Source organism: Pagrus major, chromosome 21 (genome assembly GCF_040436345.1).
Source record: "Pagrus major chromosome 21, Pma_NU_1.0".
Taxonomy (NCBI): Eukaryota; Metazoa; Chordata; class Actinopteri; order Spariformes; family Sparidae; genus Pagrus; species Pagrus major.
Window position 1 is genome coordinate 5,708,105 of NC_133235.1, and position 27,968 is coordinate 5,736,072.

General features: G+C 41.7%; 1 protein-coding gene across 1 annotated transcript; it reads right to left on the reverse strand.

Moving 5' to 3' along the window:
• Positions 1-2,780: 2,780 nt before the first annotated feature.
• paxip1 (PAX interacting (with transcription-activation domain) protein 1) lies at positions 2,781-27,590 on the reverse strand. Its single transcript, XM_073491541.1, has 23 exons — positions 27,384-27,590; positions 25,021-25,155; positions 23,106-23,149; positions 22,885-22,948; positions 21,763-21,873; positions 21,566-21,641; positions 20,835-21,356; positions 19,124-19,236; positions 18,115-18,949; positions 16,335-16,429; positions 14,869-14,964; positions 14,205-14,342; positions 13,273-13,394; positions 11,629-11,813; positions 11,221-11,264; positions 9,971-10,038; positions 9,739-9,841; positions 9,377-9,545; positions 8,991-9,091; positions 8,593-8,727; positions 8,271-8,346; positions 6,134-6,194; positions 2,781-3,135 (listed from the first exon to the last, which is right to left on the reverse strand). Exons 1-23 carry the CDS (start codon positions 27,462-27,464, stop codon positions 3,120-3,122), a joined length of 3,390 nt encoding a protein of 1,129 aa, XP_073347642.1. The 5' UTR covers positions 27,465-27,590; the 3' UTR covers positions 2,781-3,119.
• Positions 27,591-27,968: the final 378 nt, after the last annotated feature.

The following is a 27,968-nucleotide window of genomic DNA, read 5'->3' on the forward strand; positions in this document are numbered from 1 at the left end:
CGGTAAATACACAGCATTATATTGGCAGTCGTGCTACAAGACAAATCATTTAACATCACTGACAGTCACCCACCGCCTCAATCTGTCGGTTAGTATGCTCTGTCCTGAGCCTGCATGGCTGTTAGAAATACTGAATGAATAATTTTCGCCACTACATCTACTGAGGTGCCCCTGAGCAGGGCATTGAACCTTCAGCTGGTCCAGTGAAGCTGTATGATTAGAGATGAAAACTGTCTTGTCTGCTCTCTTCTTTGTCTGTGGCTAAAACAATACATTTTTCTCTAAGTCTCATTTATTTCCAAAGGCATAATGAGATAGCCGAGCCCTGTAATGGGCTAAATTATTAGTCATTAGTTCCATCATATGCTAAATAGCTCATATGTAAATTGTGGGGCCAGACGAGTCCCAGCGCCTGCCTCTCTTTAATTAGTATGTAATTCCTCTGCATCCTGTGAAACATGGGGAAGTTGGCAGGCCGAACATGTCTGATGCAACAGAGGGAGGGACGGGGGACTAATTAGAAATATCTCACGCAGCATTTCTACATTAATTATAACATTTTCTGTGTCCCAATACTTTTTTCTTCCTTCTCCGCACAACTGGGCTGCGTCAGAGGAGAACATCACAAACCAACAAGGAGCTCGGCTGCTGCTTAATCAAAGTTGTTGCTCCTTATTTGCATTTCTAATTGGAATTAATTAGAGATACTCAAATAGTCTGTATGTGAGTGTGTGTGTGTGTGTGTGTGTGTGTGTGTGTGTGTGTGTGTGTGTGTGTGTGTGTGTGTGTGTGTGTTCATGAGCTCAAAGATGTTCATGCTAATGTGGATTTCTTCATTCACCTGATAATGTCATTATCAACAGCACATGGGCTGCAGGAAGGAAACAGGACATGTGGTTTGGATCAGCTGCTCGTGTTAAACACTGTTCTGTAGAACAACTCCCGACCTGACAATCCCAAACTGCTCAGTTATGTTTTGTATTTTAAACCACTTTTTTAAACTCTGCAGTCTATTTATGTTCAATGTTTGCATTTTTCTGGTCGTCTAATTATTTTAGCATTTTTATGCTTATTGTCTGTCTTTTATTGTTGAGCCCTCTAACTGTTCAGAAAGGTATTGTATACAGTTGATTATTCCTATTTGTAAGAAAAGTTGATTTTTGACTCTCAAGACCAACTTTTCTTCTACATGGGACCTTTAACAAATGTTTACCTTCTGTAAAAAATGACCCTGTTTATTTACTTTATGGTATCATTTTCTAACAAAGCACCCTTTATTAAAGGGGTTTATGGGTCAGCTATAAGCCACTGATGGAGAACTGCGGTCACACCTCCTCTGGTGGACCTCATGGGACCTTATTTCAGAATGGTATGGTAGTATGGTAGTGAATGAAGAGGGACAAAGAACTTTTGGACCTCGCTTGAATTGCGTCATGAATCACACATATAATGTTTGTCAGTTTAAAAAAGATAATTTTCAAGTCCGTAAAATCTCAGTTTGTCATCAAACTAATGAAATACCTGACTGTAAAAATATGTCATTATAACGATGACACAGCCAACAGTGTCGTTAGTGACTCGTCTCCTAACTTAAACATTGTAGAGCTGCTCCTGTATATTAGCAGCTCACAGAACTGAACCAGATCCAGCTCTCCTTTCACAGAACTGCAGTTGTCAATATGAGCAGATTTATTGTGATGTTCATCTTTTTTACGAGCTTTTCTGAGCCCAGTTGGGTCCATGTTGGTGTTGGTGACGTGTGTTGAGTGAGACGATGTAGTTCACTGAGCGCTTTAACACAAAACTACATGAGGTTTTACTTTAATTACCACAAACTGACACTTTATTGACTTGAAAATTATCTTTAAATTAACAAACATCATATGGTTTCCAAAATAAAGTCCCATGAGGGAAAGCGGACAGCACGTGACTTCGGCTCTCTATAAAACCTTTGGCTTGTAAGATAACAGAACTTATTTACTGACGTGTAGAACAATCTGAACAATCTCCCACAGTTCAGTTTGGTTCAGATCAGGCGACTGTCAAGGCCTCAGCATACGATTCACACAATATTTAATCCTCATCAAACCATTTTGTGATTCTTACAATGTGTATGGAAGACTGCATCTGTTGTGTTTCTAGTTTAAAGGTTTATCTGGATGTAGAACATGTGATGAGCAGGTTTCCCACTCTACTCAAACTTTGTAAATGAAGGAGTTTTCAGGAATACATTGTCCAGTTCCATTTACAGAGTGAGTCCCCACTCATGTTCGTGTAAATACATGTTGAGAAGTGCTGGCAGCCGACACACGTGAAATATATAGCACATGACCTTGGCTCAGGCTGTGTCTAATTCAGTCTGCTGCAGTTTTGAGGGCAGCACCACAGGCGATGCTGCATACCCCACTCCCACCCAGCACCCCCACCCATACGTTACCCCAGGCTATCAGTCTGACAGCCAGCAATTAGAATTTCACCAGTAACTACCCCAGACCCTCATTAACAGTTAATTAAATCAAATCTTTCAGGAATTATATATGCATAAACCTGGAAGGAAAACCTCCAGGAGAGCTTTCAAAACCTCAAATGGGAGAGCAAATAGAGAAAGAGCTTCTGCTTTGCAAAGTACGCGCTCTTTCAGCCTGGACTTTGATTGTTTGACCCGTGAACAAAGCTCAGTTATTGATTGCAGAATCTTCTGTTAGTTTATTATTGAGTGTTTTTTGAAGTTTCTTACTCAAGGTTTAATTTCACAGGCTGACATTAACTATGTCCAAAAATAAAATATATATTTTTTTTTATTTCACAACTTGGTCAGAAACTAAACGAAGACATTTTTCACAAACAAATGTAGTTTTTAATCCAAAAAGCAGCGTATACAAGCTAAAGCCTTCACACATTCTATTTGAAAAACAGGAAAAAAGTTAAAATCCTCCATAATTTAAACATTCATTTCACAAAAATAACATCAGTTTATTTATTCTCAAACATGTAAGAAAAAGCTACAAAATGACTGGAGATCTAACATAGAAAACTCAGCGTGGCTGGACTGTACACAGGCGGCTTCCTGATCTGTTCCTCCTCTTCCTCTTCTTCCTGATGCCATCATTGCTTCACCGTCAAGTGAACTTGTACGTGTGACTGTCAAGGAAACTTACATTTGCCCACAACAAATATTAGTGCTGTCACAGAAACAATACAGGCAACCAAGTCTGAGGCCGACACACACCTTCGTTCAACATGTTGGGATGTGCCGTGGCCTGAATTACAGCGGGGAAACACTGCTGGCAAAGCGCTGCCCACTTCCCTTCAGTATCCATGTTAACCAGTCAGGCTGTTCAGTGCTGTGGTGATAGCGTGAGGCGGCCAAATGAAACACACTGGCTTTACTTATTTTGGTGAATAACTCCTTCCACATTCCCCGTTGATAAGTTTGCCTTTCTGTTCCTTGTGTTGCAGGACAAACAGGGAACATTCAAAAGCAGCGGATCATATACCTCATCGGACTACATCCAGAAGACTTTAAACCTTTTAAAAAAAGTCTTAATCAATCACATTCTGAATAAGACACCCAGTTTTTTTTTCCAGAGCTGGTAACAGAAGTTGTTAAAGAGTGAGACATCTGACTTCCTTTCTCATCTCTGACAGCTGACAGGCATGGAAGCCACACCACTGGTCAATTTTTAAATATCTTTTACTTCAGTCGCTATTTCAAACTCAGTGCCGACTGAACGATGCTCAAGCCTGCCTGACAGAGACGGATTTGGCCAGATGTTGGTGGGGTTTTTGACCAGTGTGAAAGGGGTATATGAGCGCATATAATTCACTAGTGTATTTTGCTTAAGTCGGGGTTTGAAAGTGCTGTCTTAGACAGTAATTTGACAGTGATTCCCATTAGTGGTTTAAACCAGGGATATATCCCACTGTGGTGCTAGCAGACGCCGCATTTTTTGTCCAAACTCAACCATACCTCAGAGAGTAGTAACCCGAACTTGACAGGCGTTCTGAACTCAACTTGAGACAGTTAACCTGAAAACACCTGACAGTTAATTTAAGATGAGTTTGTGTTAACCTGTCAGCAGTCGTTACCATGGTTACAGTCTGTCTTTCATGTACCATGTAGATGACCATGAGAAGGCATTGTTCTACACACATAGATATAAAATAAAAAAATATATAAATGCATCATATGTCAATTGAAGTGACTGAACCCAGCCCCTAGGGTCATGACAGGTTCAGGTTGACTATCCATGCTTAAGTGTACACGTGTTAATGCCTCAACCAGTGACAATACATGGGATTTGAAGTAAAATCAGTGCAAGTGACTGAATTTTCCACAACACAATTGAGAATGAAACTGAGCAGCATGGATTTCAAATACAAAGAGATTTAAAGTACCCGGATGCAGAGGAAAATTCAGGATAGAAAACTGTGAGATACTTTGACCTGGGAAGAATAAGGTGGTGGATAAAACAGCAGAGACAGCTGTTGTTAGCTGACAGAGCAGCGCTGGAGAAGGAGGAGGAAACTAAGCTTTGGCTGTGTGCTATATATGGCTCACACCAACAAAATGGTAATATTTGATTCATTCACTCTGATACCCTTTGCTCTGTTGTCCTTTAGTCATATCAGGCTGTATTTGCATATGGTATGTGTGCAAATTGTTTCACAATTAAAGCACTGATAAGAAATAAGGTATTTATGCCCACTGAAATGGTGGAGGGCTTTAAATGTTGAAATGGTATGGATCAAAACTAAGCTTTGTACAAGATACGATGAATTCTTACTAATCAAACAGGGAATTAGAAACAAAGGCCTGCTTCTAATAAAAGCCAGCTTCATGTGAAGGCCTGGTACCTACTGTAGCTGAGGTAAATTAAGGACATGGTTACTATTTCAGGAAATACGGTATGTACACAAACATATATGCATATACTGTATATACACAAGCACATATGCACATCACCACGCCCAACGCCAACGGTTTGCTAAAGTGGTGTTAAGCTGACCATAACTGGACCCTGGAGCAGTACAAATGTGTTCTTCGAAAGGGATACATTTTGCTTCAGTATCTGACAGTCTAATGGACATGTGTGTTTGGTGGATGGCAGGAGAACATATATAGTGCCAACATAAAAGTGAAGTGGAGGAGTAGTAATTGGCTGGATTTCAGGATTCAGGTTAGTCCCCTAAGTTCCAGCGAAAGGTCTTCTAAATGCTACAGGTTAATTTTGTGGCAATGGTTTGGGGGAGGCCCATTACGGTTCCATAAAGACATGGCAAGACAAGTTTAGTGCGTAGGAATTCAACTGGCCTGTACAGAGCCCTGACCTTGCCCCGAGTGAACACACTGGGAGAAATAAGAATGCCAAGTGCCAGACAGGCTTCTATATACACATATACTGTATATACACCAATCAGCCACAACATTAAAACCACCTGCTTAATACTGTACAGGTTCCTCTTGTGCAGCCAAATCAGCTCTGGCCTGTTGAGGCATGGTCACAAGACCTCTGGGGGTGTCCTGTGGTGTCTGACACCAGGATGTTTGTAGTGGATCCTTTGGGTCCTGTATGTTAGGGGATGGGGCCTCCATGGATCAGACTTGTTCTAGCACGTCCCACTGATGTTCTATCGGACGGGATCTGGGGAATTTGGAGGCCCGGTCAATGCCTTGGGCTCTTTGTTGTGTTTCTCAAGACGTTCCTGAGCAGTTTTTGTGGTGTGTCAGGGAACATTGTCCTGCTGAGGGGACCACTGCCATCGGAGAGTGCCGACTCCATGACGGGGTGTACTTGGTCCATAACAGTGCTTGGATGGGTGGTGCGATGAGATGATCAATGTTATTCACGTCATCCGTCAGTGATTTTAATGTTGTGGCTGATCTTTGTATGCATATGCCATGAACACACACATGGCGCGCGTGCACACACACACACACACACACACACACACACACACACACACACACACACACACACACACACACACACACACACACACACACACACACACACACACACACACACACAGTAAAACACAGGTGCTAAAGGGTTATGACAGAAATGATGCTCAGAGCAACTGCCCACCAAAAAGCTCAGTGCCCTGAGATGTGATTGGCTGTAAAGGATATGAGTCATAGTTGAGTTTCTGGGTGAGAACTCCTGTCAAGATGAATTCAGCATTGTGGACATCTGGACAACAGAGACAGCAGACAACATCAGTGACACAAAAGACATCAGCAAGAGTTCTGATGGAACATCATGGTTTACAAGAACAGAGTTCATGTGGTGCAAAGTGCAAGCAAGGTAAGAGAAAAAGAAGACTGGCAGCTAGTAAACATAGAGGTAAACCATGTAGGATTTAAAGTATTTTTTAATGGCTTCTTCAAATATTTAATGAGGAAGGAAACAGATTTCACATTGTTTGTTAGACCAAAAAAGATAGTCTTGGTGAGTAACACCGAATGTAAACTTAACTTTAGTTTGTTTTCACTAAAATTCCACATTCTACCTTGAACATAGTTAAGAGTGTATAGGCCTGTCACGATAACAAATTTTGCTGGACGATAAATTGTCCTAGAAATTATTGCAATAAACGATAATATTGTCGCTTTGAGACCATTTTTCAACTAATATAATGATAATGGCATAATAATGCAAGTACACCCTTTCAAAGATGAATAAACCTTTATTTCTAAAGAATATTTAACATTGGAATGTGAAAAAGACATTTTAAATATCCAAAATAAATAAAGATGGAGGCTGTGGCCAAAGCAATTGAGCCATGGCCAGCCACGGTTCCTTACTGCAGCAACAATGTTAGCACCATTGTCTGTAGTGATGCGGAGGCGTGACGGTACGCGTGATGATGATGACGTATGTGTTTTTTTTTCAAGGTGTTCCCCCGGTGTCCTCCTGTTAATCTAAACATGTACCAGCTGTCTGTTTATAATCATATGGATGCTGTTATAATGTGTTGTAATTGAGATCCTGACCCACCAAACATCCTGGAAAGTGACAAAGTTACGTTTTTCTATCATTTACATAATTACATAATCGCCATCAGTAAACTGGATGCTGTCTGACTATTTCACTCTCGGGGTTCACTAAGTTCACCGAGTCTTGTCGGGAGGGCTGACCGTCACCATGACAACAGTAACTGACCGTCGCGCGACAAACACTTGGTGAGTTAAAGTTTTTTGCCGGGGACAGACGCTGTTTTTCGGGCAGAAATGTGACGAAGAGTCGGTCAGACCGACAGGCTGACAGACACTTGGTGAGTTAAAAGTTTTTGCCGGGGACAGACGCTGTTTTTCGGGCAGAAATGTGATGAAGAGTCGGTCAGACCGACAGGCTGACAGACACTTCTCCACGAATAACTGCGGTATTTTTTTCCTCACATAAGTTGCCAAAGACACGACCAGTTACTACGTTCCTGTTGTTTGGTCCTGTGACGTTGCTTTGTGGGACATTTCTTTTTATTTTGTTGAGTGAAGGATCTGTAGAGTTATCAGACACCAACACCATCAGATCAACGCGCCCTCGCTCCGCGCCGCCGGCTCGGTTCGCCTCTGATACTACCTCCGGAGGCGCAGCGAAATTTCACCCCTCACCGCATCTGAAACGTTCACACAAAGGCGGATGCGGAGAATCGGCGCAGTATCCCCGCATGCAAACGGCTGCGTGAATGGGGCTAGTGACTGACAAGAGGGTTCTAGTGAGAGACACGAGGAAAACAAACAAGCATGCAAATGGAAATTATCGAGGCCGGCAAAATTATCGAGCTCATTTTAATTTATCGTATGATTAATTGATTTATTGATTATCGTGACAGGCCTAAGAGTGTATAATCAGTGGCATAAAAAAAAACACACATAAAATTTGTGTGCACAGATGGTCGATATTATAATACTATCAACTATGGATGTCCCCATCAAGTTTTTCTGGCCTTCAGTGTTCGAGTCTTACAATACTGGGTAAATAAACATTATAGAGCACTGTGAGTCAGTAAAGGAGCAGCCGAGCACAGTAAAGAAACACAGTAGAGCGCAGTGAGTACAGTGACGATACACAGTTGAGTGCAGTAAAGACTGAATTTTGATCAGCTGTATTTCAGCCAATACCTTTCTTTTAAAATGGATCTGCTCCAATACTGATAAAGGATTGGCTCAGGAAATCTCTACTATCAACTCATGAAAACACTATTACTTTTTTTAAAAGTTTAAAATACTTTGCCTAAACAGGAGTTAGACTGTGTGTGTGACTTACCAATGTTTTTTAAGAAGTATTCCCTACAGAGGTGGAGGTCATTGTCACAGGAAATTACAATGATCTCTGGAAGGTTCTGTAACAAAAGAGCAATTAGAACTTATAATTAAGAATAAAGCCATACTTTTTGTCAATTAGCTAGAGGCATTTCAGTCTACGGCTATTCTTTTTAACCTTTATTATTCATGCTTATTACTGAGTTAGTTATTATTATCATTATTCCTCAACAGCATCACCTACCATCGACTGCGAGGACTTAAAAAATGTCAAACTTAAATAAAAAATGATTTAGGGGATATTATATTTAAGTATTTTCAAGGACCTTGTTCTGTTTATGCTCCATGATCTTTCTGTAGGAGGGCTGTTTGGCCAGCAGCTTTCCTCCAGCACTCTCCAGGATGGACTTCATGGTGCTGAGGCTGGGGCACATCCCCGGGGTGAGGTAGAAATACTTCCCCTACATCATCCAACACAGGACAGAGGGACACAGAAGCAGAGAGACAGACAGTGAAGGACAAGTAGCCAAAAGGCCACGACAAAATACATTGATCAGAATCAATCCAAGTTCACAAATTAACACCACTGTGAAAGATCTTCCCAATATTAAGCAAGTGGTCTAAGAATGACATCAATGAAAATATACTATGTTCCTGTCTGAACCCGTCTTTCCATCAGGTTAATGCTGCTAAAGTCCTGGTTTCAGAGTGAAGCTTATTTTACCTTGAAGAGTGGTGCACTGTTGGCCCGCTTTAATGACTCGTCCAGACTGAAGCCAAACAACACCTCCGCCTCTGCATCCCTCAGAGTGTAACCCTGCTCATCTGCAACACACACATACACACATTAGTTACGACTAATAAATTACAATATATAACACATTTTCTAATTGTACTTCCACACATAATTAATTAATTCTTTTAGGTACAATCTGAATGGCCACACCTACTGCTCTACAAAAAGTAACTGGTACTGGAATAAGAGGAACAATAAAACATAGCAGGAAGAGGAAGACTTAAAAAGGAAAACTGAAGCCAAGGATAAAGATACAGATAAACAGTTTTCTTGCAGCGTCAGCCCTTACATAAAGCACACAAACATACACATACCCACAAACTTCTGGCTCCTCCAGCTTTCCTCCAGCCACTCTGGAGTGACTATGTATTTGACCACAGACATTGCAGTGAGGAACTTGACGGTGCGAGTCACCTTACTGGCTACAAGGTGAGTGGCTTCCTGACTGCTGTCTGCTACTTCACCACCTAAAGCATGTAACCTCTGCAGAGGAGGAAGAGATGAGGACAGGCACCATAACAGTGAGAACATTTAACAGCAGAAGACAACAGAGAAGCTAATGTTGAGATTTTAGAAACAGAAAGTTAGTGACCTTAATTTCATGAGTGAGAGAGAGACATTAGCATTCTGTATAATGGTTGTCTAAATGATACGGCTTTATGAAGTCTGACTTTACCTTTGTGTACTGCTGGACTTGTGTGGGCTCAAAGCCTGTGAACATGACTCGAGGGGTGGACTCAGGGGGCAGCTTTTTACTGGGGGACTGGATCTCTTCCACTCTGCACACAAGAGAATTGTACTTTTATCCACAATATCACCATCAAGTGGTCATCTAGAAAGTTGATGTTTGGTCCAACTCCACAGTTTCATGTTGACGAACAGCCTGTACCCAGATCTGTTGTACTGACCTGGCCTTCTTGTTTGCAGGCTGGTTGGTGGAGTCTGTCATCTTCTGCTTCTGGAGCTGCTGGAGACTCTAAACGCCGCACAAACATTACAGACACACAATCAGATGAGCCAACACAGCATTCACATGAAAATAAAGTAGTGCAGCATCATTCACTGCACGTTTGCGTCACATCTAGACTCCTTGGTCCGTTTTTTTTAAATCACACACTGTCCATTTGGGGACAACTATGGAGGGTTTTGGCTTTTTTGTTGGAATAATGGAGGCAAACCAAGTTTTACAGCCTTATTAAGGGCAGTGTTTCCCACACATAGACTTTACTGTGGCAGGCCACCCAGGCCAACACCATTCGCAATCTATAAAGTGGTGGACAACCTGCCATGACGAAAACAGATAATGTTGCTATGGCAACAGCGGTGCATGAAGAGACCGTGGCCGGTAGCGAGTGTTTTGGAGTAAGAGTAGCGGTCTTTGAGACCATCACGGCCCATTACGTCTTTCGACCATCCAACCTGACCGACTGGACCGCCCCAGGGAGGAAAACAGTCAGAATAAGAGTCATGCTAATCCAGCTTTGTTCAAGGTTGCTCCTGGCTAATGTCTGGTCACAGGGAAAGGAAATGAACAAAAAAAGGGCTGTGAAACCATGTGAAATCAGAGACCTGTCTCCACCACAACATCTCACATCAAACTGTTGCACTCGACGGACGGACCGTGTTCTGAGCCGACAGAGTGCAGGACTACAGCTGGACGATGAGCGGTGGACTGTGTTTATAACATGGATGCTTGGTGCTCACACACAGCCACAGTTTATGGACAGTGTTTGAACTTTTGATATGAAGATTGCGACCACATTATCATCACCATCTTGTTGCTGCTGCCTACATACACCCAGACACAGATTCAAAAGATGCACTATGTGTTTATGTAAATTGGTATATAAATAACTGTGTATATGTTCTGTCATTTGTGTAGTGTGAAGGAGTTTACAAACTTTCATTTCGTTATGCAACCCTGGAGGACAAATAAATTACTGTGTAATTCGTAGGCAAACTCTTAAAGTGATTCTGAAGAAAGATAGGTGATTTTTGAGTCTCATTCTCAGGTCGTCAAATACCGACCCATAGGTAGAAAAGGTACAATAAAACAGAGGAGCTGACTAATGATAAATGTTTATAAAACACCAAATCAAAGACAGTGTGAAGCACACTGTGGCATTCATCTAATGAAACAGTGCATCAACAAACTCACCGCCAAAGCTTCAGGAGATACTTTTATCGGTGTTCTCCAAGCAGCTACAAAGAAAAACAGAAGCCAGTGTAGGACAGTTTCTTATGTATACATACACACACATACACACCAAGGCATAAAAAGGCAATCAAAACAGACACAGTGATATTTAAATTACATTCTCCCGTCATGTAAAATTGCATACACATATACGTTCATACCATATAATACTTTTTGACTGCATGCATGTGGGATAATCCACAAAAAGATGTGCAGTTCCAAGAAGGATTCTGCCTGCCCGGTTCATTGTGTGATATTTAATTTATTTTGTTATTCTATTATTATTGCCAACTGTCCCATTATAATTAAGTCAATATCGAACATAAAATAAATGTCTGAATTAGTCATGATATATTTAGCTTTACATACCTAGCAGGTTCTGGACCAGCTGTGGGTTGGGCAGAAGTGGTTCAGGGTGTGTGTAGATGGAGTATCTGCTGTGCTGAGTCTGTCTCAGTGCTTCAAAGTTCCCCAGCAGTATATCACACAGCCACTGGGCATTTACACATGGGATCTTCCATTCCTTGGCCTTTTCATATTTCAGCCCACTGGGTCTAAAGAGAGATCAGCAAGATGATCATATCACCGACACTGTACTTTATTCTGCATAGGCCAATATGACTGTATGGCAGATAACAAACTGGATGGCAGAGCCGATGGTCCAAATCAAAATATTTGATACAGGACACATACAGTTTAGTTATGGTCAAAATAGTTATAGTAGTAATTTATATACGCTTGTAAAGAACATTTATATCATGGCAGCCCTGAGTTCCAATGATTTCTACAACTCTCATTTTTCTGTGATGGGTCAAAAATATAGCTACAGCAACTTGAACGATCAGTTTTTGTGATGTTGTGTGAATCAAATGTTCTGTGTATCATGGCCACTTAACTTCTTCTGAGTGATTCTGATTGATAACAGATGATGACTTTCTGGGCCCATTTTAATAGGGCTGTTTGATACAGACATTAGAGTCAGCCACAAACACTACAATGGGAAAGTCTAAGGAGCTCAGCACACAAACAAAAAAATGTGTTGTTCGGCCACAATGAGCAGTAATATGTCTGGAGGAGAGAAGGTGAGGCCTTTAACCCCAAGAACACTAAACCTACTGTCAAGCATGGTGCTGGTAGTATTATGCTATGAGGCTGTTTTGCTGCCAGTGGATCAGCTGTTCTAAAGAAAGTAAATGGAATAATGAAGAAGGAGGATTATCTGCAAATTCTCCAGGAAAACCTAAAATCATCAGCAGAAGTTTGGGTCTTGGGTGCAGTTGGGTGTTCCAACAGGACAATGATCCAAACACACATCAGAAGTGGTAAACGAATGGATCAGTCAGGCTAGAATTGAGGTTTTGGAATGGCCTTCCCAAAGTCCTGACTTGAACCCAATCAGAACATGTGGACTGTGCTGAAGAAACAAGTCTGTCCCAGGAAGCCAACAAATTTAGTTGAACCTCACTAATTCTGTCTAGAGGAGAGGTTAAGAATTCATCCAGAGGCATCCAGAAGCTTGTGGATGGATATCAAAAGAACCTAACTGAGGTGAAAATGGCCAAGAGACATTTAACCAATTATTAGAATTACTGTATGTATATTTATGATCCAGCAGATTTGGTCACATGTTCAGAAGACCTATAATAAATTCATTATTGAACCAAACTTCATGAATGTTTTTGTGACAAAGTAGTTTGTGTTCCACTCATTCATCACAGAAACATGAGAGCTGTAGGAATCACTGGAACTGAAGACTGACATGATGTTATTCACAAGTGTATGTAAACTTTTGACCACAACTATAGATCTCATTATGTACTCTTTAGGATTACTTAACCATTGTATGTGAAGATCTACAGTGAGGCCTCGCTTATAAAATGTGTGATGTTAGAAATGTCTTGGCTGCCTGGTGGTTTCTACTTCTGCTGTTTAAGTGTGGATGGAGACTGACTATAATCTGGACAGCAGGTAGGTCATCCTGCAAAGTTGTGCTTTTGTGGATGACAATCTTACTCTTTGCAGATGAGGACAGTGTTACTGCGACACAGATATCCAGTGTATCTGGCACCAGCCAGATAGGCCATCAACTTCAGGTCATCCCTGTCAGCATCCACAAAACCTGTCACTGATATTATCTGAGAGGAGAGACAGTGACAGAGAAAATGATTCAGTGAGTGCAGAGACAGCAAACAGACAGCAAAACATAAAATGGTAAAAAAAAAAGAAAAAAAAAAAAGAAACATACCACAGTCCTTCCAACCATTTTGTGTAAGAGTAACATAAGATTAACTTCACTACCAAAAATTCCCGTTGACTCTAATTGCGTCAAAGTAAAAACAGGCCAAGTGTGGCCAGCTACATTGACGCCGAGTCATTGTTGAAAGTTGAGGCCAGTGTATCACAGCCATAAAAAAAGGACAAGTGTCGGGCATCATTTTCAGGCTTTGTATCGCTGCCTTCCATTGAAAATTATCTGTGGCATGATGCTTCGACTGCGCTGGTCTGAGCACACCATAAGTAAGCTGTAACTGTATCAAATATGTGTCTTGTCACTGATAGTATTAGTGAATTGACAGAAACTCAAAATGTGAATCTGGATAGGCTTGACAGAGTTATGTTCCCTTCAAATATTACTGTTAGACTTAAGTGATTCAGGTGCCTGGCCAGTGAGGGTATTCCTGGTAACTCAAAGTCAGATGAGAATTCTTAAAATCACAATCTCATTAAGACTTGTTGAATAACCTGAGATGCTGCAGATTCCAACACAAAATAATCACAAACATTTGCAAAATATGGTAATAAGAAAACAAAGACATTTCCTTGATTTAAGAGTAATCATAGTTCTTTACGGTCAGTGTCTTCATCAAGTACACCAACAGATTTCTAGCTGGTAACCAAAGGGTTTTTAAATCAAAGTAGCAGTTGTTTGTGGGGATTGGACCTACATGCTGAGAGCAAGGTTTCGCGCCAGGAGGAAAGGCAAAGGGCAAATGTAATGTCCGATGAGGAGGAACCACTCTCTTCCTCTTCAGTACAGTGTTGAGCCAGTGGGCTGTTACACATCGTTTCCCCTCTCTGAGTGCCTGGAAGAAGAAACACCAGAAATATCAACAAGAGTGACAAAGATGCCAAACTTTTCGTCAAATTGAATCAGAATTGGTTGAACTAAACTAAATCAAGGAGCAGAGCTGCGGTTTAGTCCTTGTGTTCAGTAGACACAGATGCTACAATTATAAACTGAAAGTCAGCTCTGTACAGCAGTAGCAGAAGAGTCATAGCTCAGAGTAGCAGGAGTCAGATTAACTTATAAAGTGACATGAATAAGGAGAGTTGACTGACAAGATGATGGCAGAGGATTTGGTGTCAAAAGCAGAAGGGCCCTATACCTAGATTTCGGATTTATACCCAATGCTAATAAGGAACCTGAAAACTTTAATAAGGCAGTCTGTAAACTTTGTCTGTATACGCCAGACAACACTTCTAAGTAAGCAGCTCCAAGAAAGCTTTCTGCAGATGTTGAGTTTCAATGACGAATGTCGTGACTTAAAAGTTGTGTGAGGGTGTAATCTTGTGTGAAAACTTCTACACTAGAGAAGTGCTAATACTCACCTGTACATACATGTTGCTGACTTGACTCTCACACAGCAGGTGTGTGCAACGGCTGGTCAGGGTGGGGTCAACAGACCCTCCACATGCCTGGATGACCTGAGGGAGGAGTTTAGTAAACATAAACTAATTCACAGTATCTTTTAAAAACATTGTCTCCATCTTTGATGCTAAGCAGGATTTTAAGGACTCTTTTATGTACATATTGAATATCAAATATAGATCCCAATGACTCACAAACAGTATGTTACATCACTCATTTAAAAAAACTTACAACATAAGCTTCCGGTCATCTTTTCCAGGGTGGGTCATTATTATTATTTTATTATTTGAATTTAGAAATAAGAGGAGCTGACCAACACACCGCAGCATTGAACAACCTAAACAAACTGTATGGTGAAGAAAACAACTATGTTGTACCTCAAAACCCAGTGCCTGCGCTCCGTCACTTGTATAACTATGGCCCATCTCAGGGAAAATAGTGCAGCAGAGAAGCTGCTCTCACTGATGGACTTACAATGTTAATAACACAGAAGCATGACATTATGATGCTTTCAAATCAATCAATTCTTTTGTTAATGCTGTTGACTTTATAAGCATAATGTCAAGCCAACCGTGTTAAATACTCCTCCTCATTTTCTTCGTTGGTTTTCCTGGCAGACTTTAAACAATACTGCCATCAACTGTATCGGAGTATATAACATCATGCTATTCACTGACAGGTGCGCTGTCTTGACTGAGTGAGAACAAGATGCGCTGCTCCAAAAATAGAAGATCAATATGTGGCAGCCAATGTTGATATTGTGGCGGACCGCCACAAATAAATTAATGTATGAGAAACACTGAAGTAAATTGCTGATGCATGCTGCGTGATGCACACGTGTGAGATGAAGTGGGTGAGGCTGGAGGGTGGATGGTCTGTGTGCGCTGTAAAATTACATTGTTGATTGATTTTATTATAATTCAGCTGCTGCTCTTCTTGGGTTATAGTTTTCCTCCGGAACCACTTATTGCTGCCAGAGACACTCTGGGCTAGAGAGACCGGACAGGCTGGCTTAAGAGGGCAGGCTCCTCATGGAGGGGCCACGAGAGCCATAAGGAGCTTGGTGGCAAATGCCGCCTTGCCAAAACCAAGTTGTTCTAGCTTGTTGTGTATGGAGGGGCAGCCCTCCCTGCAAAACTCTGCCTATCCTTTCTGCATGGCCCAGAGACACAGCTGTGAGTCAAAGGGGTCGCCATGTTTAGTTTAAGGCTCACCACTGCCAGCAACACAGACACACCCATACACGACTTGTGTATGGGGAACGCGAGCGGGTTGGTTTACCCGAAATATGCAACTGCTTTAATCTGGCAGCATTTTTGGTTCCGGGAAGTATTAAAGTAGCAGTATTAAAAATTGGATACTGCCAAATCCTATGCCCTAGTTCTAAAGAAAGACTTTTGTCTTTTCTCTCTATTGTGAGACTTACCCTCTTCCATGTGGCCAGGAGTTGTTTGTCAGCCATCTGTTCCGGGTAGTCAGAAATAGCAAACCAACAGCCCAGAAGGAAGCCATCCTGTGGAACTGAAAAGTAGGACAGAATGAAGTTACACAAACAAATCTGCACCTGTAGCTGAGTTTTTAACCAATCTTAAAAAAAGAAGTAGAAATTAAGGTTCTAATACATTATGTGCAACAAAATCTTCTCAGAAAGGTCCAGACCTCATTATCAAATCCTCATTATCATCACTCACTCGCCACATTATGGCGATTCAAGATGCATTTTTTCCACTCTACTTATAGTGAACTGTGTTCATGAAGGGCCAGAATGCTGATGTCACTATTTTACCAGTTTTTTTTTTTCCAGCATCTCCTTGCCACAGCTGTACTTATTCCTCATTTGTCCCTAAGTTCTTCTGTTGTGTTCTATCCCTATGTTCAATCCAATGGTGCCATCTAGCAGAACGTCTCAAGACTGGTCAGTGACGCTCTGACCTAGCATCCAAACATCTACAACAAGTTTAGTTGAAATCACTTACAGTGACAGTGACTTAGTGACTCACTTAGTAACACTTTACAATAAGGGTACATTAATCAACATTAATTAATGGGGTAATAAGGATTAACTAGCAGTCAATTAATAGTTTACAAAGTGTCAAGTAATCATTTACTAATGGTCCATCCATCCATCGTCTGTAACCGCTTATCCTTTTCAGGGTCACGGGGGTCTGGAGCTGATCCCAGCTGACATTGGGCGAGCGGCGGGGTACACCCTGGATAAGTGGCCAGGGCTGACATATAGGGAGAAACGACCATTCACGCTCACATTCACACCTACTGACAATTTAAAGTAACCGATTAACCTAACTTTTGAATTTTGGATTGTGGGAGGAAGCCAGAGTACCTGGAGAAAACCCATGCAGACAGGGGAATACATGCAAACTCCGCCCAGAAAGGCCCTGCCCCAGCCAGGTCTCAAACCCAGGACCTTCTTGCTGTGGGGCAACAGAGCTAACCACTATGCCCATGCCGCCCATTTATTTATTTACTAATGTTGTCCATGTTAATTTAGGTGTTAATTCATGCATTATTTAATAGTTTATTAATAGTAACAACAATAACAAGGACATATTAATTAGCATAAATTAACCGAGTAATAAGCATTAACTAGCAGTAAATTAATAGTTAACTAATGTGTTAAGTATAATTTACTGAAGTGCTGACGTATTGCATTATTTTCTATTTCTGCTAATCCCAACAAATTGTGTTGCTTTCTGCACAGAGACTGGTTAACCCATCATACATTGAAATGTACACTAGCCTTATCTCTCGTAGCGACTTTTAGCGCTAGCTCCACAGTAGTTAAGTTACACGCTCTCCAGCTGTGCTCATTAGCTTAGCAGCCAGTGATGGCTTCTCTCTCTCTCTCTCTCTCTCTCTCTCTCCTCCTCTCTCTTGCTGGATGGGTCAGCTATTCCTCTGCAAGTAAAGTTGAAGCGCTGCCTCAGAGTCTGAGTGTTATTTTTTGCTATTTATGTTATTTTTTTGGAGACTTTTGGTTTGATGAAAACTGAAAATATAAGAAAGAAGAAGAAAAATCACAACAAAACTTGAGGGGTCCAAATACAAAGAGAGTGATAGCGGTCAGTCCAATACTTTCTCAGACTCAAAGTAATTTTTCACTCTGAACCAATGTGTTAGACCAATACAAAACAGTACGGCCTGGAGTGACCATAATCACCCTTCACGTTGACTCTGGGTGTACTCACTGTCTTGTCCTGGCTCGTGTCCAAAAAGTTGAGGGATGTGAGGAGGCTGCTGGAGCTGAGGCTGCAGAGTCGTCTGCTGTTGCTGCTGCAGGGCCTGCTGGTTCTGATGCTGCAGAGCCTGCTGTTGATTCTGGAGGTGCTGCTGCTGCTGCTGCTGTTGCATCTGCTGCATGTGTTGCTGCTGTAGGAAATGCTGCTGCTGCTGCTGCTGTTGCTGCTGCTGCTGCTGTAGATGTAGCTGCTGTTGATCTTGCTGTTGTTGCTGTTGCTGTTGTTGCTGTTGCTGTAACATCTGCATGCGTTGCTGCTGTTGAAACTGCTGTAGCTGTTGCTGCAACACCTGTTGCTGCTGCAGCTGCTGCAAACCAGGCCGTAGGAGCTGGTGGGGCCGCAGCTGCTGCTGGGGGAAGGCATGCTGCTGCTGCTGCTGTGGCTGCTGTGAAAACATCTGCTGTTGGTGCATTTGCTGCTGTTGCTGCAGAAACTGTTGCTGCTGTTGGGGCAACTGTGGGAAACCGTGTTGTTGTACAGTCTGTGACTGTTGCTGTTGATGTTGTTGCTGTTGGTGATGTAGCTGCATCATCTGATGCTGCTGCTGGAGGTGCATCATGGGGTGCTGTTGTTGCTGTGGTAACTGTTGGTGTTGTTGCTGGCCAGCCTGGTGTGACTGTTGCTGTTGCAATAATTGTTGCTGTTGCTCTGCTGTAAGGGGCTGGCCAACCAGTTTGGACTGATTGAACAAAAGAGTGTTGGTACTGTTAGGGGTTTGAGCATTGCTCTGATTGGTCTGCTGCTCCAATGGCTTTGTCTGATTGCCTGTCAGATTCTGGATGATCTGTAACAGAGGGGGGCAAAGAAAAAGTTGAAATGTAGAGAAAGTATAAAGGCAGTTTTTACTTGTTACTCATATTCTATCACAATTGTTATATTAGAAACAAATAGGGAAAAAAGAGCTGGGGCACTGGTGTTTTGTTATAAATCTGTGGGGAGAACCATAGGGATTTCTTACATGTGCTATGTTGGCAGGTCGATTGGCTGGCTGGATATCAGAGTTGTTGGTGATGTTACGAAGGGTTCTAGCAGCTGGGCTCCACCCAGTGATGCCCTCTGGAACTGAAACACCTAAAAAGCGGAAAAAGAGGTAAAACCTTCGACAACAGGATACTGGGTTTGCAAATGCCAGCTTGATATGATGAAACTACATATAAAACTTTAAGAAAAAATATTAATCTGCAGAGTACCTTCTGTGCGGAAGCCGAGAACGGCAGTCAATGATCTTTTTCTTTTATGCCATTATCTTGAGATCACGTTAATTATTGCATTGCCCCTACATAAGGCTTGTTTTTTCATTATAAGGGGTTCATTTATCTTGTCATACCGAGAAAACAAGCTTTATTATTCCAAAATACAGGATAATTAACCTGTCATCACATGAAAAACAAAAGGTTGTTCCTCGTATTTCTCATTATGTCTATGAGAGATCAGCAGTGCTATGCCAGCATGCAAAGATGCAGCCTAACAACTGTAGCATTTGATTTAAGCTGTAAATGTCAGATCAGTGAGTACCCATTGATCAATGCAGGGGCTGTACTTCAACCGTATTTATATACATACATTATTATACTATTCAAACACCCATCGATGTGGCTAGTTTCTTTTTACTTATGCCAACAAGAACTCTTTTGGTCGTACTCTACTGTACACCAACACGTCGGCTTTAAGTTGGTCACTGTATGCAATAGGGATGGAACGATACCAAAAACTCACAGTACGATATCATCACAATATATAGTCCATGGTACGTTATTATCAAGATATATAAAAAAAAAGAAGAAACAAAATGACTTGAACAATGTCCTTTAACAATAAATGTGACCTGTACAGCATTCATTATTTGCTTACAATGTGGTTTTACTTCTTACTTGAGGTACTTCTGCTTTCCTTCTTTCGAAAAAATGAAAGTAGCGGCTATGACCTACGCATGTGTAAACAGTAGCCATTGGACCATGTACAATCACAAAACAATACAGCAGCCAGTGGCGTGTAGCAAGCCCTCCCTCCCTCCCTCTGGTTGTAAAGCGGGACCCAGGGGGGTGTGACTCGGGGGCAAGCAGAAAACAGGCACTCGGCCGCATATCCCACAGATCTCCAGATCAGTGATCTCTAGAGTCACTCTTGCATTGAAAAGCGGCTCCAGAGAATGAGTTAAGAGGACGGAGTGTTACTACAACTTAAGCATTGCAGAAAACAGACATCAACGGAGTGTCTGTGTGAGCTAACAGTTTGAGTCAAGCATTGATAACGAAGCCAATCAGAGGCATAGTAGGGCGAGTCTTATGAGAATGAGTCTGTCATCCTGTGCAGTATGATTGCATCCGCTGCTATTCAAACAGAACAATCCAATGACAAGGAGCAATAGTAGAATGCATCCATACTGATTTCCCTTGTTAGATCCATCAATTTACGAGCTCAATAGCCACATGGTAGGTTGGTAGGCGGTAGATTGGTAGAAATTTGCTATTGCTTCATTCTGTCCTGACTCTATATGAGAGTGATTCAGATGGATGAAATTTCAATTGTAAGGTTACAACTGTAACACAATCTGACATACTGTACCTTGTGTAGAAGGGTTTAATGTAGGTCTCACGGTGATGAATAACTATCTTGGAGCAAGTGTGCAACCTTTGGAAGAGCTTTATGAACTTGACTGACATACTGACCTTGCTGTGTGGTGTGACTGATGGCAGCAGCAGCAGCTGCACGAGCTTCTGCAGGCATGGCACCTCCGCTGCCGGGTACAGGAGGCACAGTGGCACACAGATTAATCAGCCCACTGCCTGTAGATGACACTGGGTCTTTACTGCCGGGTGGCCCACCCGGCCGTCTGGCTGTGCCTTTTGGATTAGGAGGCGTTGGAGTGGCAACTTCTGCCGGCGTCCAGTTGAGGTTGGTGCCCTCCTTCTCAGTTGAGGAATCATCGTCAGAGTCGTCAAACATCAGCTCGCTGCGGCGCTCAGGTTTGCGGGGAGAGATCGGGAAGACAGAGTTCAGTTTTTTTGGTCCTGGTCGTCTGTGAGGGCTTGACTCCTCACCAGATGAGCCACCACTGGACAGCCGGGATTGCCGTGGGCTGTAGCTTCCATCTGAATGCTCATATGACTCTGCTTCACTGTCCTCCTCTTCCTCACGCTCCACACATGTGAGTCTGGGGTGATAGGTTGCTTCATCCTTCCTATTTTTGTCTGCAAAAGATAGATGCATTAATTTAATCTGTCCTATTCAGACATTTTCAAGATAATTATCATTATGGCTTAGTTTAGGTGAGCGAACATTTCCCCCAGATGTAGCACAAGTTTTTTTGCGATACTGACCAAAACTTGTGTAAAATCCAATGCAAACTAAAAAGTAAATCTAATGCATAAATACATCAGATTGACAGCTCTAACATTACCTCTGACAGAATCGGTTATCCAGTCCAGGGTGACAATCTTGATGCCAGGGTGTTTCAGGGCACACTCAAACTTAGCCTGGAGGGGGGAAAGTGCAACCAAAAAATACACGGTATAATTGGAAGTGGAGGAATTCTTGCATTAACATGCTGGTGAAACCAGCAAAATTGGGGAAATTACACTCCGAACATTCACTTACCCCCTTTGGTTCCTTCACCACTAAGTGGGTAACCTTCTTGTTGAGGTTAAGCTGGCATTCCCCTCCATAAAAGGTTATGTAAGCCCACAGAGCACTGAGGTCATCTGGAAGCTGCGCACACACACACACACACGCACACGCACGCGCACGCACACACATTTTTTGTTTTAATTAGCCATTAGCACAGCATATGCATAGATATTCTTCCTGGGGTCCACCACATATACAGTCATACACACTTACATGTACTACAGCCACATCCCATCTCTATAATTAACAATCAAGTACATATAGAAGAGAACCACCATTGTCATCCTTTCAATTAACAAAACTATAGATCTATAAAAGGGAACTTTTCCTTTTGGCTGCACACATCTGTGGTCATTAAATCACACACTCCAAACTTCATTCACAAAACAACCATGTTTTAACCCCAGAATGGTGCCGTCATTGCCATAGATACATGACAACAACTTAAAGAGGTGTAAGGAGAGAATATAATAGCAGAAACAAAACAGTTGGTGCTGAACAACCTGCAAAAAGGTTTTGGTGAATTGCGTCCTTATGTCATTATAGGGATCATTTACGTGCTTTATGGTGGTTGGCAATGGACGCCCTCTATTGCCCCCTAAATGGCAGCCCCCACTGCTAGTATGACATTTGGCAGACGTGTACCTACAGAAAAAGTCTCTTGCTGCCACTAGTGGGCCCTAATAACCTTTCAAAAATTATTAGGGCCTAAGCAGCAAAACAGTGCAAGGACCCTCTTGACCACAAAAAAGCCTATTTTGGCCATGTACCCAACAGGTCAGCCATTTTTAATTTTGCGGTCACTGTTGGCGATTTGCACGTGTTTCACTTTTACGAACTCATCCTACAACTTTAACTCAATCCAGTTTTCATTGGAGTGCGTAACCTAGACAGGGCGGCAAATATCGATGTTTTGCCAGGAAATAAGAAGTTTCTGTAAATCCACTGTATACCCACTGAATACCTACCCAACTAACGAATATCTGAATAGTCGAGTATTCGCGTCCAGCCTTTGATATATCACTCAATAATAAATAATAAAGACAAATCACACACAGACAGACGCACACAGACACACTTACTTACACTTACCCTGGGAAGACAAGCGGTCACACCAAAGAATATCTGTCCTGATTCTGGGGAGAATCCAGTTACTCTGCGGTGTTCATGGTTATGGAAAAACAAACAGATCCCCTAGAAAACCCTTCTGAAATTTCTGTAATTCTAAACATTAATAGTATAATATTATAAACAATGTTCGAGTTTCAATGACACCAATTTAAGGTTCTTTGGACTTGCTGGTGGAAGGATACGGTAACAGGTCTCCACATCTGACTGAGAGGATCACCCAGGATGGCTGGAAAACATTAACAGAACAATAAATTAATGACAGATACTGCTGCTCTTGTGTGTGGCTTTGAATTTTTGACCAACCAATTATTGGGCGATCTGATATTTAGCATTTTTTGGATCATCAGAATCTGTAGTTGTTTTTTTTAGTTTTATTTGTCTGCATCTGCATAGTAAGTAGTTAATAAAGTTAAGTACAATACGTGCCTCTAAAATATAGCAGTCCAAGTATAAAGTAATGAAATAAATCAGGGGTTATTTAAAATTTTGACACCAAGATTTTCACTTCTACTGTTTCACATCGATCGATACCGTCAGCACTCATTTTCTCACGTCATGCTGTTCTGTCACATGGTGATGGTGCAACTGAACTTCAATATAACGCATAAACTTAAATCATGCAAAGTTTTAGTTTTGCCACCACTGTTAAGGCATTGAGGATAAGCGGACAAGCTCTTCGTCCCAGCATACAGCCAGAGGTTTCTACCTGAAAATATGTACGCCTATATGGACACAAAATTCTGTGAGTTGCACTTTTTAGCAGTTTTTGGACTTGCATAGAAGTTTAAATATTTTCAGCTGTTCAGCGCAAGTCATGGAGATGCACTGATCGTCTAATCAGTGCTTTGCTAAGGCAAAGTGCGCACATAGCACTGCTCCACAGGCAGTCATTGAGGTGATGTTCAGAAAGATATTTCTCTGTGTAGGTCAATTCTGCTCCTCTAGTCTTTCCTAATCACACACAGGGGTAATCTTTAAAATAACCTCATGAATTTATAACATTTAGCTTTTATGCGTTCCTGGATAAGCGGGATGTTGCTTCTCCTCCAACAAGAAAGTTAAAAGGATCATAGACTTGTGTGATGAGATGTGGGGAGGGGTTTCTCTCCTGCCTGCAGCCTGTATGTATGTGTGTGTCTGCTCAGCTCTGAGGAATAAACATGTAAAAACACATGCACAAACAGCTGGGACTGTGTGTGTTCTTGCCAGATTTGCTAGTGGCAAGTGAAGAAAATAGAAAAAGATGCCTTAACAATCACTATATGATTCTGTGTCTGTTATGATTTGGGTGAAGAAGTTATTGCAAAATCTGGTTCTTCTGGCTCTGATGCTCTGACACCTCTTTCCAGATGATGGGAGGGGTCAGGTGTTATCCTAAAAGTATTGTTTTCACATAGCAGCTTTAAGATAAAACATTTATTCACTCACTCACTGCACACACCTCTCTCAGAGTTGGACAGCAAAGTTGACAGTGTCTCCTCAGACCTTGGCTGATTAGCTGGGCTTGCTGTTATTATTTATGGCTGCAGCTGTTAGCTTCAGGTGAAAATGGCTAACATTATTAGTAAATGCTGTGAGGCAGAAGTCACGCTCAGCGTGGGTCTCGTCCAATTGCGTGCTTCCCAGCAAGTTCATAAAATCCGACATGAGATGTCCATTTTGAAAAGTACTTGGAGAGTTTTTTTCCCACTCTCAGATGATCTCCCTCCGACATACCTCATACAGAAGTAACGTTACCCTAATGTCCGCCTTCAATTCAAAGCATGGGAGCAACGTCGGGATGTAACTTTATTGTCCAGCTGAGGCTGGGCAATCAACAACAAACATAAGCTGCAGACTCTCGATTATGTTCCATCTCTACATCGATGCAGAATCTTCCACGTCCGCATCGCAATGCATCTTATAATTGTGAAATTTCCACACCTCTAGTATATACCATCATATCACCCAAACCTACTACAGTAGAGTTTTATCTTTGGGATAATTCCTCAATTGTACCAATCGTAACCTAAATAGGAGGATCACAATGATTAAAAACACAAATCAAAAATGACACAATGCCTAACCTTGGTAAACATACTCTGGCATAATCCTTACCTTGACAACAGGGAGGTCAAAAACCTCTCTTGATTCGCCCACCTCAGGGTTGTCCCCATCCTCTGCAATGATGTGAGTGGCCAAAGCATTGTAGGACACCTCCTTCCCTTTCCCTGCTTTCAGCAACTGCACCACCTGGAATATCAGCAGAGGTATCCATCAAATTCTACTTCACACAAGACTACAGTCTCTGGACTGACTTAAACAATGACACCAACCTGTGAACACTGGCCAAAGATCATTCAATATTAAATGAAGAAACAGCACACAAGCATGAAAGTGAAAGCATCAAAAATACTTCTATTGAACCTGAAAAAACGACTCCAACACGTACTGTATGTGTTGGAGTCGGTTCTTCAGGTTCATTACACAGCATCACACCACAGTGATGCAATACACCTGTTATGCAAATAGCACATTAAATACATCTAAATCTGCAATGTAAGCCACTGAGGGACAAATGTGTACCAACAAAAACCACGTGTACACATTTACCGCCACACTGGTATTGTGGCACCAGCTGGTATTTCTGTGTAGTAAGAATGTACCTCACGCAAAGGTGCATGAAATTATGAGGTTTATATGTAATCAAAGAGTTGAACGTTGAAAAATTTCCCTAGGAGGACAATATTGTAATGTATATGTAAAATGTCACTCAATGGTGCATTTCCAAAACAAAGTTATATGACTTTTTACTTACATCTGAGCCATCATCTCCCTATTTATTATCTGTAAAATTAAAATTACCGGATCCTGTACTTATGAAATAGTGATTAGTCGACTAAGAATCTTCAAGTTATTTCATTGGTTAACAAGTTGTGGCTTTGTTTTCAGTTTTGTCATTGTTAATAGCAGTGTAGAACAGCGGCGCAGCATGGCAGGCTGTAAACTTCACAAACCCAGTCTCTCTTAAAATGTCCACAAACAAGGAAACTAATGGATGGAAGAGGAGAAAGGTAAGCAGAACAGAGGACAGCGTAACGCTGGACAGCATGAAGCAGGGTAGCACAACTCCAGTGTGCTGGCTGCTCCGACACTCTCTGCTCGGGTGATAACTGTCGGTGAAATCCACTAAATCACTATTAAACTAAACTGTTCAGGGCTTGACGCCAACCTTTTTCCCAAAGGAGCACATGTGCTCCAAAGTGCACGAATGGTTTGTCTGATTAAGGCCGCATACTGAAACGTCGCAAATAGACGTTTTTATGCAAGTTAGACTGTGTGCAGGAGTTTGCTGTCAACCTCTGGCGACTTCTTCTACTGCCATCAACTGTGATTGACTCTTCTGGCAACAGCACTGTCAGCAGCAGCCTGGGAGGGGAGAGGCTCTGTGCTGTGCTGGGATTTATAGGAACTATGAGCAGGACAGGATGCACACCGTTCATTTCTCTATGTGGTCTGATATTTTCTCAGCACAGATGACAAAGAAAGCAATTAATAAAAAATGACTTGTGGAAAATTTCACACAACCAGAAAATGATATAATTCATTAATATTTGAAACGGAGTTCCCTCAGAATCCAAAATAAGATTTGGGTCAGTAAGTTTACACATTTGGTGAAAAGACTCTAACAACTTCTGTATTGTGTGGTCTCATATTTGGTATCATGCTTATTTAACTTTAGCATAACCTCACAGTGTTGTATCACTTCACATCAAAACGCTGTTCCTTTCACATGAGCTACTTAGTGGAACTGCTAGGTCGCATCTGCGTGTAAACACGCTCAAAAAGAGGTTGGACAAGGGACCCACTATTTGGCAGGAAGTACAGCTCTATGCCACAGGTCTCCAGTACCAGCTAGTGGAATAGCAGGGATACATGCGCAGTAAGGGGCGCCCAATTGAGCAAGATGTTGAGTTGATGCTAAATAACACCGTGCACAATCCATTTCACCTCCGTATATCATTACACGCCAGATCAGCGCAGTATCAGTATGTGGACCGTTAAGCAGTAGTGGTTTCGAAAACGCAAGCTAACAAACGCTCGCTTTATTATTAGTTTAAAAGGACAGTGACAGATAAACCGGAGGCTAAACGCTAGCAGCTAACCATCTTGAAACTACGAAACTCATAGCTAATGCTAAGAGGCTGCATGGGAAGTGCAGGACTAGGTAACCTTAGCTTATGCAAAATATTCTGTCATGTCGAGTAGCATAAACACAATCCAAAACATAACTTTACAAAGCATAACGTAGGGATCGACACAACACTGACCCTCTAGCAAGCTCAATGTTTTTCATATAGCATGTCAGTCAGTTAGCAAGCTGGTTAGCTTCTCCTGCAGCACCTCAGTTAGATTGAATGATGCTAGCAAGCTATAATGCTACCAATCCAGCTACAAGAAGCTAACGTCCGGAGCCTCACCTTTTGGTCAATGTCCCCTACCACGTAGAATTTTACGTCTTTGAAAAGTTCTTCGGAAACCTTGTTTTCTTCTTCAGACATGACTGTCCATTAATGTCATCGGAGTATATATTTTAGAACCGGTCAAAGGGTGAAGGAGTGAAGTGTCTCTGTTACAGCAGCTGGTTTGGAGCGTACAGTAAACCGGGGACACCCGAGCGCCAAATCGCCGAGCGCGCCTTGGACTACAGCATTCTGAAATACTGAGAGGGGGGGCTGTAAGATATTTATAGTTTTGCATTCATTTATTTTGTCTTTTTTAAACTCACTTTAATGCATTATATCGCCTAAAATACTTCTGTATAAAGAGAACTTAATGATAAGTAATTATCTGAGATATTCATAGGGACGGAACTTAATAATATTTGTATGTCCCCCTGTAATATGAAAGTTGATGTTTTTATCTGAACGTGTAACCTACATAATCTCAGCCACACAGTGAGGTGAAGGCATTTCAATATATTGTCTTATTCACAATTAAACAAAACAAAAAAGTGAATCTGTAAGAAGATACACGCTTGTAGTATCGTATATATGAAATATTAT